The sequence below is a fragment of the Myotis daubentonii genome, chromosome 4 (genome assembly GCF_963259705.1).
Source record: "Myotis daubentonii chromosome 4, mMyoDau2.1, whole genome shotgun sequence".
NCBI classification, from domain to species: domain Eukaryota; kingdom Metazoa; phylum Chordata; class Mammalia; order Chiroptera; family Vespertilionidae; genus Myotis; species Myotis daubentonii.
In genome coordinates, this window is record NC_081843.1 from 62,779,324 (window position 1) to 62,800,229 (window position 20,906).

General features: G+C 36.4%; 1 protein-coding gene and 1 long non-coding RNA gene across 12 annotated transcripts in view; one reads left to right on the top strand and one right to left on the bottom strand.

Moving 5' to 3' along the window:
- The window catches only part of MCTP1 (multiple C2 and transmembrane domain containing 1), a 441,268-nt gene extending 428,026 nt beyond the window's left edge, over window positions 1–13,242 (top strand). For 10 of the 11 annotated variants that reach the window (XM_059694087.1, XM_059694090.1, XM_059694089.1 and 7 more), the window contains 4 exons: window positions 2,846–2,955; window positions 5,374–5,483; window positions 10,236–10,333; window positions 11,259–13,242. In XM_059694087.1, the coding sequence (XP_059550070.1) occupies window positions 2,846–2,955; window positions 5,374–5,483; window positions 10,236–10,333; window positions 11,259–11,330 (390 nt within the window). In that variant the 3' untranslated portion in view covers window positions 11,331–13,242. The remainder of the gene's footprint in view (window positions 1–2,845; window positions 2,956–5,373; window positions 5,484–10,235; window positions 10,334–11,258) is intronic. The other variant, XM_059694091.1, reaches the window with a different exon arrangement.
- On the bottom strand, window positions 2,949–10,794 carry LOC132233420 (uncharacterized). Its single transcript, XR_009452624.1, has 3 exons — window positions 9,567–10,794; window positions 4,966–5,031; window positions 2,949–3,143 (listed from the first exon to the last, which is right to left on the bottom strand). It is a non-coding gene; the product is annotated as an uncharacterized LOC132233420 (long non-coding RNA).
- Window positions 13,243–20,906: the final 7,664 nt, after the last annotated feature.

Genomic DNA, 20,906 nt, shown 5'->3' on the forward strand with positions numbered 1-20,906 from the left:
CCCCGGGGGGATTGGGTCTAAACTGGCAGTCAGACATCCCTCCAGCAGCCCGGGAGCCCTTGGGGGATGTCCACTTGCCAGCGGGGGGCAGGTCTAAGCTGCAGTCAGACATCCTTAGCACTGCCGAGGTGGGAGAGGCTCCCGCCACCACCGCTGTGCTGGCAGCCATCAGCCTGGCTTGTGGCTGAGCAGAGCTCCCCCTGCCGTAGGAGCACACTGACCACCAGGGGGCAGCTCCTGCATTGAGCGTCTGCCCCCTGGTGGTCAGTGTGTGTCAGTGACCAGTCATTCTGCTGTTAGGGTCAATTTGCATATTACCCTTTTATTATATAGGATTTTTACTGCTATTATGAAGGAAATATTTTTCAAGTCATAATTTCAAATAGGTAAGACATTTTTCTCAATGAGCTTTTGCTGTATAACGAACATGCTTCAATTTCAGCTTGATTTATTCTGTATGTAGAAAAGTATTTATAAGAGTACTTTACTTCATAGACATAAATGAACTCCATACTTGAGAGAGGACACTGAAGGCCATGAAGATGATTACAGCAGATTAACTTTGTAATTATGAAAGGAACTAAAAGGAGCCACTGGTTATCCATTTTATTCTAAAGTGTAAAATTGCGTAGGTGCAATTACACATTTATTTTTATTACTGAGGAGGGAAAAAAAAACAAGAAATTGATTCACCCATGTCTGTAATAACAAGTAAAAGGCGAATTGAAGATAGTGGGGACTCAGAGTACCTAATTTTTCCTTATACTTTGAGCCTAATGCACCTCATCTACCTCATTGTCTGACAGTCCATTGTGGCATAAGCAAGATGAATAATGTAGGCAATATCTTCCATGGGAATTAAATTAAAAACAAAGGCTCTAAGTAACCGGTATCTAAAGATCATGTTATAAAACTGGTCCCCATGTCCTCAGTCCCACTGGACCCTGTTGTCCCTGGAGGCTGCATACACACCTGTCATTCACTTGCCCTTGGCTTTGAAGGTGGCAGGATGCCAGCCTCAGTCAAGTGTTCACAGTGCAAAGTGCTTCAGAGACTCCTCTGAAATGAAAGTCAGTATGTAAATGTGCAACATGACGACATTATTATTCTAGCTTCCTGGCGGCTTTCAGCAAGCACTGCCTGCCACATGAGGTCTCAAGTGTTCTGGCACAGTGTGCAAGCGTTCGAAAGAAGTTAAAGGAATGAAATTGGAGCTACATTTTCAGAGCTATTCAAGCTGGCATGGAGGAATGGAGTCATGGAATCAGGGTTGGATGGTCTCCACCAAACAGCCCAGGCGAGTGCCTGTGATGCCAGGCTACTAAGCAGAATTTTCAATCGTGAAAGGCCACCAGTATTTCTTCCTCTGGGTCTAAAATTACAAAATGTACACACCTCCCCCAGGCTCACACCATTCTCTGGGTGCTTTCTGTTCAATCCCCATCCACCCGTTCCCTGGAGCACACCAGTTTGCTTAAATCCAGCGTTAAGTTTTAAAATGAAGAACTAAGTACAAAGAGGAGAAAAAAGTTTAGTTAGAACCCTAATATAGCATAAGCTACTGTATGACGTCTGTGGCTATTATTTTTCAAAGGGGGCCAGGCTTACTGTATATCTCATCTGTCTTCGGTACTATCCTAGAAATTGTCCACTTAGTGGATTTTAATTGACTTTGTCATTTAACCAATCAGAAAAGATATATGCACCCCTATGTTCATAGCAGCACAATTTACAATAGCTAAGATTTGAAAACAGCCTAAGTGCCCATCAGCAGATGAGTGGATTAAAAAACTGTGGTACATCTACACAATGGAATACTATGCTTCGGTAAAAAAGAAGGAATTCTTACCATTTGCAACAGCATGGATGGAACTGGAGAGCATTTTGCTAAGCAAAATAAGCCAGTCAGAGAAAGATAAATATCACGATTTCACTCATTTGTAAACTATAATGAACAACATAAACTGATAAAAACAGTTCCAGAGACAGAGAAGCATCGATCAAACCTCAGAGGGAAGGCAGGGGAGTGGGGGGAAGGGGGAGAGATCAACTAAAGGACTTGTATGCATGCATATAAGCCTAACCAATGGACACAGACACTGGGGGATGGGGGGGTGGGGGGTGAGGGCATGAGTGTGTGTGTGGGGAATATATTTATTATTTCAAAGAAGGGGAGGGAGAGAGAAACATCAATGATGAGAGAGAATTATTGGTTGGCTGCCTCCTGGACTTCCCACAGTGGGGATCGAGCCTGCACCTGGGTATGTGCCCTGACTGGGAATCAACCATGACCTCCTGGTTCAAAGGTTGATGCTCATTCACTAAGCCACACTGACTGGGCAACCTTGTCATTTTTGTTTGCAGTTTTCATTCCTGTCAGGTCCTCTAATTTGTACCCAGCAGTCTCTGCTGATGAAATATCTGAAGCTAAAACCAAACTCAGGTGTGTGGGTGGTGGGGTCAAAAAATAAGGTCTACTAAGTAGTGAATCATGGTGGGTCCAGGGTCAGCACAGATCCTGGTTGTGGTCATTCTGAGACACGACCTATCTCTTAAACCTTTATACTTTCTTTCCCCCTGGCTGACATTTTTCTGTTCATCAGGGCACCAGCAACAGAGTCTGAGTGCCCTGCTTTGCAGCTACCTTTTATACTAGCACAGCTCCACAATAGTGGCTACTCTTCCTCCTTCCCCTCCCTTTATATCCTGAATTCTCAAGTGATCCTTGTATGTAAGAAGACATAGAGTTTAAATTTAAAAATGTTAAGACAGGGACAATGCAAAGAATTCAAGCACTGAAGAATACCATTACTCATACAGAACCTCTCTTTTTATTATGTTTTAGGACAGTGAAAAGAAGGGGTTTATAAATAAAATCTATGCCATCCAGGAGGTATGCATCAGTGTCCAGAACATCCTAGATGAAGCGGCTTCCTTAGGCGAAAGGATAAAGAAGTAAGTGGTGCTGACACGTGGACCTGGCCTTCTGTGGAGACAGAGTGTCCATTTGTTTCTCAGAGGGTGAAATGCCAGTTCGTTTTGGCAGGGGACACTCCTTCTGGATGATCTATTGCTCAGTTTCATCATCATTTACTTTGTTTCTGTCAGCCTTTGGTTTTATGAAAGTTCTGTCAATTTCCTTCCTGAAATTTAGAACATATTGGTTGGAAAGAAATTATACTTGTAGCTTTGGAGAAATAACACCATTCTAAATTTTAGCACATTTTCACAGTGAAAGGCTTTGTTCTTAAACAGAATATCAACTCGTGATAAAAAAAAAAAAATAAGCAAAATGAGGAGTTCGGGTAAGGAAGACACACATTTTATTGTTGGCTGAGGTATATTTTCAAATTAATCTAAAATTTTTTGAAAGTGATATTATATATAGCACCTTACCAAAATATACTTTCAAATTTGTGTATTTATATAGCTAACATATTATACATGAAATAAACTAATGCTCGGCCATTAAACATTTTTTAATTCTGTGGATTTTTAAAAATCACCTTTATTTTTTTGAATAAGAAAATATCTAATGCAAAGTTAAGAAACATTCTTAATTTTATATTAATTGTGTTTTACTTGAAATGCTATTTTACTAATCTACTTTTTAAAACAACTGTTTAATTATAAAAACAATAAGGTGATTTACAATTGATTATCAGTAAAAATATACTAAGGCCTCATACTACTACTGAACTATATAAAAATTGGCCCACTCAAGAAGGGGTGCTGTATATCCAGTTAAGCCTACATTTTCCTAGTTTCATATATCCACTCATTGTTTATTGTTCATAACCCAAAGTGTTCAGATTTGACTCTTTGGGCGTAAGTTGAAGAGGAGTAAGTTATTTAAACTAAAGGTTTGAGTCATTCATTTAGTGCCTTTGATGTTTCAAGGGATAATGAGTCTTATTTCATGTAATTTTTTTGTTTAATACATTTCCACACATGCATAGATGCTGAGTTTCCACATTCTCGTATCACATTAGACAGAACAGCCTCCCTCTCACTCCCAAATGTGCCTCGAAGCAACAGTCAGTCTTAGACTTCTGAAAATTGATTCCCATGTCTTTCTTTTCCCTTCTTCCTCTCAATGTTTTTTTTTCTCCATCCCTAAGAACGACCCCCTGTTCTCCACGAAGCACAGGGTGAAGTCCTAAATGGGGGCTTTCCCTACTGAGTGAGTATTGTCCTTTCTGAGGTACGCTGGGTGTTAATACCTGATGACAGCATCTCATTGATACCAGAAGACCCTGGGTCAGCTCTCGGGCCAGGCTAGTGAATGCCTGAGGGAAAACGGTTCTTTATCTCTCTGGATGCTAAGAGACCTCAGAACAGGTGCTGGCTGGAAAACATGAGGGCCAGTTGAAGCATAGGACCAGATCCTGGCTGTGGACCAGCCTTGTGGTACACGGGGTTTTGCAGAACTTCCATAGGTACAGTAGTGATACAGGTATAAGTATAGGCTGAGGTGCAGCCATCTTCTCTGCACAATCTTTTGAATATTAAAAAGAGAAATTCCCCTTTAGTCACATGGGATATAATGCATCTATTCAGAAAGCAGCTTCAGAAGCAATATTTAAGTACAAAGTGAAAAGTCTCTATAACTGCATTTTGTTATTCATTCCAGAACTTTCTTGAATGGGGATCATATTCTAGATTTAGATTCCACAATGCATTGTGGGAAAAGGACAATCTTATTTCCCCTGACATTAGCTACACTGGTAAGGATTCTTATTCTTCCAAGAGGAGAAAGAAAGAACACAGGGAGCCCTTCTGTGAAGCTGCCCAGAAGACGGGTTTTCTGAGGGAAGAGCCAGTGCCCTTCACAAGGAACAGTGTGATGGATGGCTCTGAGCTGCGCCCCAGGAGAGCAGGCAGACCCTCAGCCTTCTGTTCTCTCCACAAGCAGCAGAAGCAAGGGAAGCACAAGTGTAAGGGAGGGAAGACATGATTCTCTACCTGGCAAGTTATAAGTCGCTCACTCTAGCCATGGGAGGAAAATGATAAAGTCCAAAAAGTCAGACCCTGAAAGTCATTGAAAACAAGACAATCAGATTGATGCAACTTTGGTTGTTTTACTAAAAAAAATTTTTTAAAAATATTAAACATTTGACCTCAGGATACAATAAGCAAGCTATATGCTACAAAACTAAGGAATAACTAAGTTATGCTGAGACACAGTACTGGAAGAAAATCTCTTAAAAACCCCACTCTGAGTGAATATCACACACATTACCAGGAAATTCGAACAAAAACACTAACATTTATCCACATCATGTACAATTTCTTATTCCTTTAAATATCTTTTGAGGCCTAATCCCTTCCTGATAAGAAATGCTACATTGCTAATGTTAACCTTTCATTCAGTACTTTCAACTGGACGGTCCCATTCCTAAGCTGGCTGGCCATCGTGGCCCTCTGTGTGTTCACAGTCGTGCTGTACTTCATTCCACTGAGATACATTGTCCTGGTCTGGGGTAAGTAAAGCCTTTTTCTTTTCTTTTTTTACTGTCTTAGCTGCTAAGAACAAACTATTTTTAAGGGATGAATTATCCTGTCAGTAGTTCCATATATTTATGGTCATGAAGCTACTCCATGATGAAAAGAGACAGGTCGGTTAAAAATCACAACAGTATAACGATTTAAGTCTACCTGCAAAATGCATTTTTCTCATCTGGCACCATAGGCTCCATCATACTATAAACATGTTGCTGTGCAGATTCTTCATATATCAAAGAGTAGCTCGGTCTAGATATCACTCTGATTTATTTTCACCACTTATATGTAACAGAGGCATTTCAAGCCATATGGTGCGTTCAGGACAATATGCTTTTGTGCTATGGTGCTTTGTCTTGTGGAAGTGTCTGTAAATATGGTACTATATATGGTCACCTGTAGGATACAGAAAAGGGTCCCTGTCATTGACAGGCTGCTTAGGAACAAGAAACCTGCTTTATGTGTACTAAATAAGAATGCTTCTGCAAAAACCCCCTTTAAAAATAGTTTCAGGCCCTAATTTTTAATGCAGTTATGCCGCATGCCAACAGTTCCCATGTACCAAGTTTCAGCATTCTTGATAGTTTTGAGGTTCCTCCCGCCCCCCGCCCCATGTCTGACAAAACTCTTGGTTTGGAAAATTCAATTCTTAATCTCTAAGAATGACTAACATATAAAACTATGACATTAATTATATACATACATACATATATATACATACACATATGCATATACACACACATGCATACATATTACATATACATATGCACACACACAAGACTGGGTAGAAGTAGAATTCTCTACTTGCCCCTGGTCTCCACACACCTAAGCTTGCTAAACCTATACAAAATGCAAAGAACTGAAATGGGCCTTAACTCCAGACAACATGTGCTCATACAACAAAAAGACCAAAGAGAATGTTTTGTTCTTTTCTTTTTAAGGCTTTAACGCACTATACTGGAATAACGGGAGAAGGGGTCAGATGTCTCTAAGCCCTCCAGTTTTAGGATTCCTTTCTCCCTACTGTTTTTGGCCTCTTTTCCTATCATGAATACGCCCTCTTACCACTTACCATAACCTTACCTCCGTATCTTGGGTGGGGAGTAGGGTAGTGGGAATAGTGACTATTTGTTCTTAATTTCTATAGTTTAAATAAATAGTTTCACCTAATACAGTACTTCCACTATACTAGGGAAGAGGCTTTTTCCACCATGTCCTTTTTCCCTAGTGCCGTGGTCGGAAAACCACGGCTTGCGAGCCACATGCGGCTCTTTGGCCCCTTGAGTGTGGCTCTTCCACAAAATACCACGTGCGGGCGCACACGTACAGTGCGATTGAAACTTTGTGGCCCATGCACAGAAGTCGGTATTTTGTGGAAGAGCCACACTCAAGGGGCCAAAGAGCCGCATGTGGCTCGCGAGCTGCAGTTTGCCGACCACTGCCCTAGTGTATGCTCCAGCCCTCATCTTGCATTCCTTTCTCTGATATTTAAAACAGATGCTCTTATCATGAAGGAATTAGAGTAGAGCATTTGGCAGTTTATTACCTCTAACCAACTGAGAGCCACTCCTGCCATCTAGGTTGTGATAGGTGGTGAACCTCTGGTTTCATTTGCCCAGGTTCTTAGAACCTGGAGACCATGGCAGACATCTCGCTCTGTAACTTGGGAGCCACTGGCTGTCTTAAATGTAATTTTTAGAGAATGTGTTTGGGCCTCTTGTTTCATTCACTGAAATGAAACAAGAACAGTATTCCCTTTAGTAGTACGTGATTGCTGAAGTACTAACCAGAAGTTTCAGAGGGACCTCACATGGGGACACAGGAAGAGAAGAAAATCATTCTGCTGCATACCCTAAAGAAGAGCCACAATGCTCTAGCTTATGGCCCAGGTCTCACCAGACCACTGCTTTCATATCAAGTTGCTTATGTATTTCTATGTGCATGTTTGGTAATTTAAGTGCCACATAAATTTAAAAACAGACTTTTCGCATTGAAATTCTACATTATCACACAGAATATGTAGGATAGATACTTCTAAGTTTTATACATTGTTTTTACATTTCACCTGCATTGACCCTTTATCCACACTGACTCTTCAGGTAGTACAGAGGATTAACTACTGAGTAATTTAGCATGGGTAGATGTTTATCTCTAATGATTCTTGGCTGTTGTGATCCAAGTTAGTCAATCATGGCAGCATCTTTTGCAAGAATTTAATGTACACTTCTAGTAATTTAAAAGAAAAACTGGTTTCTAAAAATCCCAATGCCAGAGATACATTTTTTTCTTGTGATGAGAACTTTTGAAATGTACTTTTAGCAATTTCAAAAATGCAATTACAGTATTATTAACAATAGTCACCATGCTAGTCATCAAATCCCCATGACTTATTTATAACTGGAATTTTGTACCTTATGACCCCTTTAGCCCATCATCCAATTCCCTCTTCTAGTAACCACCAATCTGTTTTCTGAATCTATGAGATCATTTTTGTTTTAGATTCCACATGTGAAATCATACAGTATTTGTTTTTCTCTGACTTATTTCACTTAATGTAATGCCCTCAAGGTCCATCCATATAGTTGGAAATGGCAAGATTTAGACCTATTTTTATGGCAGAATAACATTCCATTATATATCACATTTTCTTTATCCATTCATCCATTGATTGACACTTTGGTTGTTTCCATTATTTTGGCTATTGCAAATAAGGCTAAATGAACATGCAGTGCACATATATTTTTGAGTTAGTGTTTATTTTATTCAATTAAATACTCAGAAGTGGAATTGCCTGTTGATACTGTAGTTCTATTTTTAATTTTTTGAGGAATTTTCTATAGTGGTTGTACCAATTTACAATCCCACCAAGAGTATACAATGATTCCCTTTTTTCCACATCCTTGCCAACACTTACTTTTTTTTTTAACAGGTGTGTCATTTTGGTTTTGATTTGTATTTCCCTGATTAGATTCCTGTTGGCCATCTGTATGTCCTTTGGAAAAATTTCTATATACAAATGGCTCAGTTGGTTGGAGAGTCATCCCATATACCAAAAATTGTGGGTGTTCTCCCAGTCCAGGCACATACCAAAAGCAACCCATCAATGTTTCTGTCTCTCTCTCAAAATCAATAAAAACATCCTTCAGCGAAGATTAAAAACACAAACAAAAAACACCACAATGAGATATCACCTTACACCAGTAATAATGGCTATTATCAACAGGACAAGAAATAACAAATGCTGGTGTGGGTGTGGAGAAAATGGAACTCTTGTGCACTATTGGTGAGACTGTAAATTGGTATAGGCACTACAGAAAACAATATGGAGGTTCTCCAAACAATTAAATTAGAGCTACCATATAATCCAGCTATTCCACTTCTGGGTATTTATCTAAAGAAATCCAAAACACTAATTTAAATAAATAAATATATATATAGTGGTACGTGATTGCTGAAGATCATATATATATATATATAATCTCCCTCTGTTCATTTTAGCATTATTTATAATAGTCAAGACATGAAAGCAACCTAGGGGTCCATCAGTAGTCAAATTACTGGTACATATCCATCTAATGGAATATTAATCAGCCATAAACAGGAATGTAATCTTGCCATTTGAGTCAACATGAATGGACCTAGGGAGTATTATGCTATACATATTTCCTATATATAGTAACACTGCTGTATTATATAAAGGAAAGTTGTTAAGAGAACAGATCCTAAGAGTTCTCATAGCAAGAAATATTTTTCCTTTCTTTGCTTTGTAGCCCTATGATAGATGTTAAGTAAGCCTACTGTGATAATCATTTCATATGCTATACACCTTATCCCTATATAGTCAAGTATGTCAATTACTTCTCAATAAAATTGGAAGGAAAATAAAGCTAGGTAGTTTGGGGGCTTCTCTCTCATGTAAAAGTCTTTAAAAAGTGGGGATGCCTGATATGGGGTTCAGATCCTATGCTCCTCAGGGAGAGGCTCTGGATTGGAGTTCCCTCCAGACGGTAGGTGCTGCACCGGGGGTGGGGTTTATTGTGACATTGTGCCGCAGACACTCCTACCTGTTTCCATGTGGGCCTTTTCTTGTCCATCCAATGTGTAGTATTCACTCAGCCAGTTTTCAGAGAAAGTTTTCCCATAAGCAACTGTAGATCTGGTGTGTCCATGGGAGTTCAGGATCCTTTTATACCGCCATCTTCAGAGCCGGTGATAAATCCTTTCTCATTTAAAGTAACTTTGAAATAAAATCAAGGTCTTCTACACATTTAGCCTGCATAACAGTGACACCTCCCCGCCCCCCCCCCCCCCACACACACTTTATCTTTTGAAAAAGAGAAAATCAATAAATGAGACTTCTTGCCTTAAAAACAATCCCAACCAAAAATGCAGGAAGACAATTTTCATCATAGATGGGACACTAAAGCAAAGCTGCTACGTACAGTAACACTGAGGGGAGAAGCAAATAAGGTCATTGACTATTCTTGTCAGGTGGCTTTTGTTTCCCAAATGCAAAGGAAGCCACTAAAATACAAAGAGAAAAACAGCATCCATTGGGTTGGGAAGGAGAGAGGAAGGGTACAGGGAAGGAAGAAAGACAGTAGGATTTATTGGTTCATTCAAGGTTAAATGGCACCTTAATCTAGAGACCTTCGAATCACTTTAATACATTTGCCAGAAATGTGTTTTCTACAACAAACTTTGGAGATTTCAAAAATCTATCACTTTTTCAGGCATCAATAAATTTACAAAAAAGCTTCGGTGTCCCTATGCAATTGACAACAATGAACTGCTTGACTTCCTTTCTAGAGTCCCTTCAGATGTACAAGTGGTATGTAGATTTCATTATTACTACTATTTTAATGTTGGGTAGCATTAGTTTTTACCTTTATATTCTTTTAATTTCAAAGGTTTCAAAGAGACAGGTAAAGTTAATAAAGCCTATAGCTGATCGTGCTGTTGAGAAATTTAGCCTACTTGGGGTACTAACCTAGCAGAACTCATAGAGAAGAATGGGGAATGAGAGGGGTTGCATCAAGAACCTACCAGAGCCGTCAGTGACTAGGAAGGTTCAGCTGGAGACTGTGAAGGGAAGTCACCATGACCTGAAAGGAGGAAACAGGAATATTAGATGATGAAAGCAAAGTGTGCCAGTGGACATTTGGAGAAAAACACCTCTGTGCACAATCACACAAATTGAATGAATTTTAAAGATGCATATTTGAAGTCAGTGAGTGGGGGAGAAGGCTTTTTGAAGACTAGAGCATATCTCAATTCTTTAAAATCCTTGCAGGTTAATCAATACCCATTAATCAACTATTTTCAAAGTAAAATGAGAAATGTTTTTAACAAAATCTTGAAACTGGGTTACAGTGATACCTTTTTCCTTTGTTCCAGCTGAGTTTATTTAGTATCAGACATGAGAGTGAGCTGGATATTAAACCTATATTAAACAATAATCTGTAAAGAACCATTATCCATCCCTTCAGAATAGATGAGATGGTTTTGCTTTTAATGTTATGTCTTATGGACAGTGAAAACCCAAGTCTGTTACCAGAGGTCACATCGGGGCTCTCATGTAGCTCCTGGCAGGACTTCCCTCAGACTCTTGCTGTATCACTCTATTGTTTTCTGTATCCCAGCTGCAGATCTCATACAGCTTCCAGAGTGAGCACTTTTTTCCTCCAAGCAGTCTTTCCTTCCTTTGCCAGAAAGTGGCCACCTGACCAGTCTTTCTCTGAACTCTGTTTAAACAGGTGCAATACCAAGAATTGAAACCAGATCCCTCTCACAGCCCATGTAAAAGGAAGAAAAACAATCTTGGCTAGCTAGCTCCCAGCACTGAGAAGACCAGCATCTGCTCGGGAAGATAAAAAAGCCTTCCAGCCTCAGCAGCATTTCCTTTCTTTCTGCTTTTTATTTATTTTACCTCTTAAAAAATGATCGTGAGAATTTGTAAATAGTGTATAAGGGCATATGTCTTTGAAAATATACTTCCATTGTACAGAATCAATTTGATAAAAAGTTTACTTACTGCTGTATGAAAGCCTTGTTAGTGGTGGTAATAATATAGCACACTGGAACAACAAATATAAGGATGGTAACACTGGGAGACACACACTTCTCTAATTACAAGTGGAAGAACCAGATTAGATTATATGCTTTGTTTTGCCTGATAAAATCTATATACATGTTAAAGTTTTTTTCATGTGACTATTTTTTATCTGAAAAGTACATTACAGTTTTCTATGTTTTACACTTTTTAAAAGGGAGGAGGGAGTCCCAAGACGTGAATAATGGAACAGATGCATTTCAATTTCACATAAATTCTGATTTCAGATCCTGACATTTATTCCTGAGCAAAGATTTAGATATGACTAGGCTGACTTTAAGCTAGTAAGTGAAGGTATATTCACCCCTCAAAAGAATCTTCTATACTCTGAAATCCTGCAAAGAAAACTTTCCTTCTATCATTCCATCTAAAACCTTAAAATCTTTACAGGATTACACATAAATACTGCCAGGTTTATAAATGAATGCCTATCTGAATTTTTATACCTACCACTACTTTAATTTGTATCAAGTTAGAAAATTAGCAAAATTTCAGTAAACATACTAGCAAACTAAATCCATATTGCTTTTGGTGTCAGATTATACCCCTGTATATCTAAAAATATTTAATACTCACATGTTCTCACAGAAAAAAGTTATGTGCTTTCTCATTAGATTACTGAAATCTTTAATGCATACTATGATTTTTGTTATTAGTGTGAATTGTAATGTAGAGGAGAATGCAGTGTGCTAAGTGATATGCCAATGTTTCATTACATTCATTTATAGAAAAAAATAATCATTCTTGAAAATATGAATGCATGAAAACCTATTTTGTAAAATAAACTGTATGGGGAGGGGGAGTTTGCCTTTAAAAAGATTTCACTACTTACTATAGACTCTATATTTAAAAATTGCATTCCCAAGACTCTTGTGGTAGTTTTTCTATTTAACTTCAAGTGAGTATACCTCTGGAAAGAGAAATAATTTGGTGAGTATGTCTTACCCCCTCCCGACTTGGTAGGGGATTAAGCTTGCCTAAAATTGCTACAGAATATTTTGCACTACTTTATTAATAATAGACTGAGATAGGGTGAAGATGGGGGTTGTGTTGGAAAACTGTAGAAAAGGCTGAAGCAAGAAACATATCTCTCTCTAAATTCTTTAACAATAAATTTAATCTCATCAGAGCTGATTTTTTAAAGTATTTTTATTTTAAAGCTATGTTGTTAAATACTATTTCTTATGATAGAGCTATTTTGATCTGTTTATACACTATGGTTGAAAGATTGTCAATTAAATCCCTTTCTATAGAAAGGCTTTGACCTCAATAAGCTCCATTTAGTGCATCATGTTTGTAACGACATGCTTATATTCACACATCATCACTATATGTTGCTAAGACAATACTCCATGAAGTTGATGTTACTACAGAAAGTTTGCTGATAGAATAATTTGTTTGAAATTACCTTTGATTATATCTTGTGTGAGGTTTACATTTCATGCTGACAGTGTCTGCTCAAATGTCTACAAGCCTGATATTCTATGACCCCAGATGTACCTAGTGGATAGTAACCATTAACGGATTAGTAAGTTTTGTTTCATTCTATGAAATTTCAGATGTTTAGTTCAATGGTAATGTTGACTATACATTCACTGCATTAAATAAAAAATCTTTTCTAAGTAAAATCAGTACTCTTTTTTTGGTGGCTGAGGGAGGATTGTGTGCATATTCTTATAAGTGACACTTAGAGAAACTCATGTTTGGTTTGAACATATAAGGCTTTCCCTGATCCTAGACTTTTTACAACATTCAGTACCTTCTGAGGGGTGAGCATCCAAGGAAGCTGACAGAGGAGTAAGAACTCTCTGGAGGTATGAAAGTGATATTCTAGGAATCTTCATTGCTTTTAGAAACTACTACATTCAAGGCTAAAAACAAGAGACTATGTCTAGTAAAATTTTAACTCTTTCCCCTATGTGAGGGGTTTACAGAGCTGTTTAACTTTAGTTTTGAGAGATTTGCCATGTAAATATTTCAAGATGTCTGACACCTATTTAGATTGCTAAATACAGAAATCATGTGAACTACTAAATATGTTCCTCAGTATTTTTTTAGTGAGTCAACTCATTGAAGGTCATTCATAGTCCAACTATGATACTTCATAAGAAATGCGTATTTTAACTTTTTTTCATCTATAAAAAGAATTCAGTACTTCTGGTTCATTTTGGTACTGTTCCACAGACTCAAATTGATAGATTCTGTAGGGATTCCAAAATACTTTTGAATCATTCTATGCACAAGGAAAATCTGAATAGGCAGGTTCTTTAGATGACTTTGCTCTGTGGTATATTTATTGAGTACCTACTATATGACTTGCCCTGTCATAGGCAATGATCACCCCAATGACGGTGTATTAAAATCAAATCTGGAGCTAAAGTATAGTGAGAGCAAAATTTAACTGACATGTTTCTGAAAGTATCTTTTATAGAGTTTTATTCTGTATTTAAAAGTGAAGAAAACTTCAGTGGTAAGCTCTCTTACTCAGGGACCGTAGGAACTTTTCCCCCCCATTTTTATCTCAATATCCAAATGTCCCTAATACTGAATGTAGTCTACTCTTGTATTAACAAGTCTTACTCCGAAGCTTTTAGTTTCTACATTTGTTAAATGTAACTGAATATTTATCTTTGACTTTTGTATTCACTTAGCTTAAAAACAAACCAAAAAAATATATATATAAGGCAGCTAATGCTCTAGAAATACAAATAAAGACAGCCACCATTACATTTTTTGCAAAAGCCTCAGATTATTATTAAGTTAATACTTATTTAAATTCTGGGACATATATCAAGTGTGAGTATGAGTATGTGTAAACAGATGCCTATTCATTTGGTTAGAATATCTAGAATCATCCTTTTCTAACTGCTCAGACAAGTATGAATTAAAACCACGAGAAAATAAGATAATACTTACTTACAATAGTGTCATTCCTTTAAATTATAATTCTCTTTCCTAGGATGACTGGTATAACTCACTGAAGACAACAACAACAACCCACAAACATATTTTTTTTTAGTGGAAAATGTAACCTCTTATACCTCAGGCTTTTTACTTTTGTACAGTGGCAGTAACAACATAAGGTTTATTCTAGCTGAATCTCTGAGATTTAAGAAATATCAAGGAAAATCTCTCATTATGTAAGAACATTATGGAAATAAAAATGTCACATGCTACTGAAACTCACAACACTGAAAAGTTTGCTGAAAACATAATTTTTACATTTGTGCTTTTACCAAAGGATCTGGATTAACCCCCACCCCCTACCCCAAAAGTGAAACAACCAAATATATAATTGGTCTCAAATAAGTTTCAACTTATTGGTATCTTCTGTCCTTCACATTCAAAACTGACAATATAAAACTGTTCTATGCACAAGCAATGTTTTTGTAGACAGGTTTATTTATATTATGGTTGTGTCTCCAAATGTCACTGAAAAATTATATGACTCCATTTTTAAAAAGGAAACCAACTAGCACAGCTGCTCTGCTCAATTAACAGTGTTACTCTAAACCAGGGGTGGGGAACCTTTTTTCTGCTAAGGGTCATTTGGATATTTATAACATCATTTGATGGACATACAAAATTATCAACTTAAAAATTAGCCTTACTATATTTGGTCAAACATTTAATTAACTCACTCCTAATGCCTTGGCAGGGCCAGACCAAATGATTTTGAGGGCCTCATATGGCCTGTGGGTCGGATGTTCCCCACCCCTCCAAGTTGAAACCTTTTTTTTAAAATCAAGCTAAACAAATAGTTATGAAAGTACCTGTGCCAAAGTATTTTCAGTTGTAGCAAAAATAAAATAATTCTCCCAAAGAGAAAAGGAATGACCAACCTGAAAGTCAATGAGCAAACCTTCAAACCACCTCTTAGTTTCTCAGGAGGAATGCATCTGATGAAATACCAAGATCTGGTTGAGTATGGCTGCTGCTGCTGCTTCTAAGGCAAGGTGATAATATAACCTCATTCCACTTTCTAGTCAAAGACAAGCTTCATAATGCCAAGAGTCAACTTGAGGCATGCCATCTTACCAGAGTTCAAAATGGTAACAAGTTTAGGGGAAATGCTACCTGTATAGCGAAAGGTGCACACCTGGCCCCAACCACTCTTGATTGTCTCTTGATTACTGGAGACATACCTGCAATAACAGTGAAGAGAAATTATAGTTACAGCTGGACCACAGAAAAAAAAGGTAAGGGGGAGGAAATGCCATTACTTGTTCTAAGTTCAGAGATCTTCTTTTATAAAGCTACTCAAAGAAGTGGAAAACTTTAAACTCTACATCATCTCCACAAAACATTCTTCCTTTTATATAGTAGTGAGTATGACAATTACAAGTCAAAATTTGTGTCTAATATGTAATACTGGAACCATGTAAAACAATTTATTGGTGTCAAATTTGATAAAGATTGAAATATCTGTTTTCTACTGTACAGCGAGGGATGTCTGTGATTTTGTCGTTTTATAATAAGGGAGGTAGATCACTCAAGTTCTGACCCAACCTTACATAATGGCATATCTACCACTTACCTTTTTCCTGGAACTCTTAGACTTCAGATTCCATTAACACAGAGAACTAGCAAACCATAGCTGGGTTTTTGAAGCACATGGGAACGCACCTGGAAAATCCCACATACTATGAATACTTAAAGTAGTTTTAAAACAGACCAAATTGGTGTTCTACTTTATTTGAAGTTGCTGAACAGGACTTTATAAATTTCCTTGGATGAAAAAAATGCATTTTCAGGTATAACAGAGAAAAACATTTTTTTAGGGGGTGGGGGGGAGAGGGGATGTTATCACAAAACATTCAGCACTTGATAACCAAGAGTCAGGGAAGTGAATCTTGTGGGGTAGGGTGCCAGGTACACACCATCCATTCTTGTGGCACTCTGACGCTAACACAAAGAACACACACCAAGTTACTTGATTTCCCACAATCTCTTATGACTGATACATTCCTGGGAAGCAGGTGAGAAATCTCCCCCTCAAAAACACCTTGATGTGATATTCTCTCCAGCATTCTGTAATTATGATGTAGGCACCCAATGCACTTATAGAAAACAACTGTTAAAACAGTATATTTTCATTGTACTACTTAGAACAGAACCTTAAAAGAAGCCGTTTCCCTGGCCTTCAAAGAGGGGCAAAATAAGAATCTCTGGAGCACTGTAGGAAGATACTTTGACTCAGATTTCTCCGTAGATGGCTGGCTGTTTGTACCTGCACCGATGTTATAAATAATAAGACCTACATTAACACGTTAAGCGCCGAGCCTGTGTTGTCTTCCGGACAGAAAGTATAGGTGTCAGTCACCGGTGACTGACTGGGAGCTTAACGAGCTTAACACATTCACTGTGTTAAAAAGTGAATGTTTTGCAGATCTATGATGATACAAGAAAAAAATTCTCTATTTAATATAGTAGTGAACTCCTTTCAAAAGTCATTTAAGGTACAACCTTTGATAAGTGTAGCCATCATTTAATCTTCCTGTCTCACTGCTTTTTGGTGTTGAATCTGGGGTGGGGGGGGGGGAGGTGGGGGAGACAACCCACCAGAGGAGAATTTTGAGGTTCCATGGATACTTCTAAAGTCAGAAAAGGTGATAGTGAAGACATGTATGACTCCACAAGGCATCTGCATGAAGTTCAACCTTTAGCAACTTAAGAATCCCACTAAGGAGTCATGACTCACCCAACATGGTGAGGCAATACTTACAAGGGAATTACAATAAAGATTAAACAAGTATATGAGTGACAAGATAAGCCAGATTTACTCTCAAAGGAGGGGCATACAGTATAAGTGTGTTATTTGAGATTTGCAATAGGTAATATTATGTTTAATTAAATCCTACACTGACAAAAAGTGGTATATTTTAAAATATACTTTATATTTTAAAAATCCAGTAGATGCCAGCTTAAATATGACACCTTTAGAAAACTTCAGGACTGATCCTCTTACCTATATCAGGAGCATTACTTTCAAAAATAAATTGGCTATTGGTATTAAAAACAAATATGTTTCATTACAAAGAAATTTGGGGAAGTGAAAATGAAATATTCAAAATTATATCACAAACACAACCATTATTAGCAATGCATTTGCTTACAATCCTTTCCCCTGTGTGATTTTACTTAGAGAAAATTTTAATTACATTGAAATAGTTTCTCTTTTTAAATATTACTAAAATTAGTCAATAAAAATATCATTGAGTGGAACCAATTCAGCCACTTTTTTATCAGCCACTTTTTGTAAATGACGTCGAACCTCCTATTAAAACCATTTCCTCCAATAACATGACAGTATGAACTTAAATGTATTTTGAAAAGAGTAAAAGAACTGAAATCACGAGAAAATAAAAATGAGAAATCTCGATTTGCCTAAACTTGAGAAGAAGACTGAATATTACTAGTGAAAATATCCTATTTCTGATGATACCATTAAAACTGGTATTTTTCTTATTTTTTGTTTTCTATAGAAATTCACTTAAAAGACCCTACCACAAAAGAATTACCTTCAACCTTGATATATTAAACATTATTAACATTTTTTCAAAGACACAATTTATTCCTGAGATTAGGAGATTTGTCTATATGCCTTACATCTGATTTTATACCTTCCCTAACTTCTCAATCAATATATTAAACAGCATCTAAAAATTTTAACCCTTTTAATTCCTTTAAACCAGAATGATTACTGCCCACTTTCCCCCTCATCCCTTTGCTCAGTTTTCATTACAATTCTTTTTAGTTTTCATAAAATGCTCTTTAAAATGTGTATTTTAATTCTACCAAATTTCAGTTATTGCTTTAATTTTGTCTCTAGGATGCAAAAGAGAAGCAATACAAAATTTTAAAAAATACATTTTCAGGATGAAGTCGGAACAAAAACTATTATAAATCAAACAATTCTGGTCACTAGAAAAATTTATCAGTGTCATGACATAAACCATTGCTGACCTAACCTTTAAGTTGAGAAGTACTGGCAACAAACTAAGTTCTTTTTTATCTGTCACCACTTTAAGATTAATGATTTTATTCAACATGACTATTTCATTTGAAGATAGAAGAATGGAGAATCATTGGAAATTTTAGTTCATCTACTATTAAGATAAATGATAGCATAATCGGTGTAAATTCAAAGCTGAACTCCAGATTTTCAGTTCAGTACAATTTACCTGCTGGAAGTGCTAAGCACATTTTTAAAAAATGTCCATTCTTTGGTAGAACTAAATCATATGTTCCAAAGGAGTTAGCCATTCTCTATTAATGTGTAACACCCATTATGCATTAAAGTTCACTTGATCCAATTTAGATACTTTTGAAAGGAAGTAAATTAGATTTACCAAATCTGAATTAAACATTCTATAAAGCTTGGGGGTCATAATAAAAAAAATGGAGGAAATAGTTCAATTTTAATTGGAGACAGCTTGTGTTTAAACAAGGAACTTTTATTACTTTTTTGGTCTATGTTAAAGGCAATATTATATAAATAATAGATACTTATTAGAAATACGTTTATATTAAGTTTAATATAAATATTATATACTTATTAGTTTTTATAAGTGATTACTAGTTACTCTGCTAATTACACTGTTTGATCGTAATTCAGCAGGTAGTTTAGAAAACCAGAAGAGTTCACTATTTACTTGTTTTAAAAATGAAAATATATGTGTATATTCAATAGTACAAAGACAGCATTTAAAAAAAATCAGTCAATTGTATCTAATACTAAGGGTTATATACTATATTTCAAGATTTTCATGTTTTTTAAAAATGATAGTATAAGTGCATCTATAACCAAAAGCACATAGCTAAGCTAATAAAAAAGACTTACAGTACTGAATTCAAATATAAAAATATTAGAAAATATTTATATATAAAATATGCAAAAAATGTAATTTTATTTGTAATTTATAAGTACATCCAAAGAGATTATTAAAAAGCTTCTTTTTCAAATAATTTAATAGAATTTTCCCCCCTCTAAATATTCACATAAATTCACGTCTCAAGAAACAAAGATGTTTATGAGTCTTTGTTGCTTGGTGCTTTTATAAACTGGAAAACATGATTAAAAATGTTTTGGATGTTCTCAAATATTTACTTAAGAGGGAAAACTCTTTTCTAAACATCTAACAATCAATGATGTCAAAATATCTTACATTTGTTTCTTCTGAAAAAATATTCTGTTAGTATTTTTAGGATTTGTAGTATCTTGAAAGATGGATGCCTGGAACTAAATAAAACAGTACCACAACTTTTTCTAATTAATTAATAGTCTAAAAATATTTAATTCTTTATCAGAGCAAGCAACTACCAAAATATATCCTCCCAAAATTCATTTTAACATACAAGGTGAATTTTTTGATAGTTAACTATTGCATTTCTCCAGTTTTGACATCAGCAGCCATTAATTTCAAGGATGCCATCACTGACTTTCTAACTCAATCCACATTTGTTATAAAAACAATTATCATTCTGAATTCTGCAAACTGCACGTCAAAAAGAAGTGTGACTGGTGTGGAAGCCACAGGATAAATGCCTGAGGGAAGGAGTGCCTCATGTCACTCAAAGATGACCCCTTCCTACTGATTAAGGAGCAACAGTGACAGGCTCTCATCAAGTTTATCACTTAACTGGAAAGGTGTGTAAAGTCATATGGATTGCACATTCCACCAATAATGGAGATATTCATTTCATTTAATTCTCTGTAACAGCATAAATAAAACGACAAGCATTTCCTGGCATTTATATAAACTATACTAGCATTAATGCATTTGTGTTTACCTAGGAATGAGTACTAGTTCATTAAGAATGCAAAAGCATACCCTATGTTCTATTCACTCTAAAATAAAATTGCTAAAATCATACTGATCAAAGGATTAAATTCTTAAACCTTTGTAATATTCACATTTAAAAGCTAAAACAGAGCACCATTAATGCGAATTTTAGAAATGTGCAAAACTGGAATTTATTCAATAGCCTATACAGAAGACAATAAAACTAACAATATTTGAGGCCAGTTTACCTTCCTGGACTGTACGCTTTCCTCCTTTCATGGTGGACAGCCCATCAAGCACACCACCTGGTAAGTAACAGGTGTTCAAGAAACGAAGAATTTAAGACAGTGGTTAATTTCACACTTGATTTATACAAGGATTAATGTTTTCCTAGTCATCTTGGAGTTAATGATATGACAAAAAATGTATATACTTCAACCACTTTATTGTGCCTAGGGAATTAAGAACTAACAAGCTAGAAAACTCTAATTTTAGAGACCCTTCCT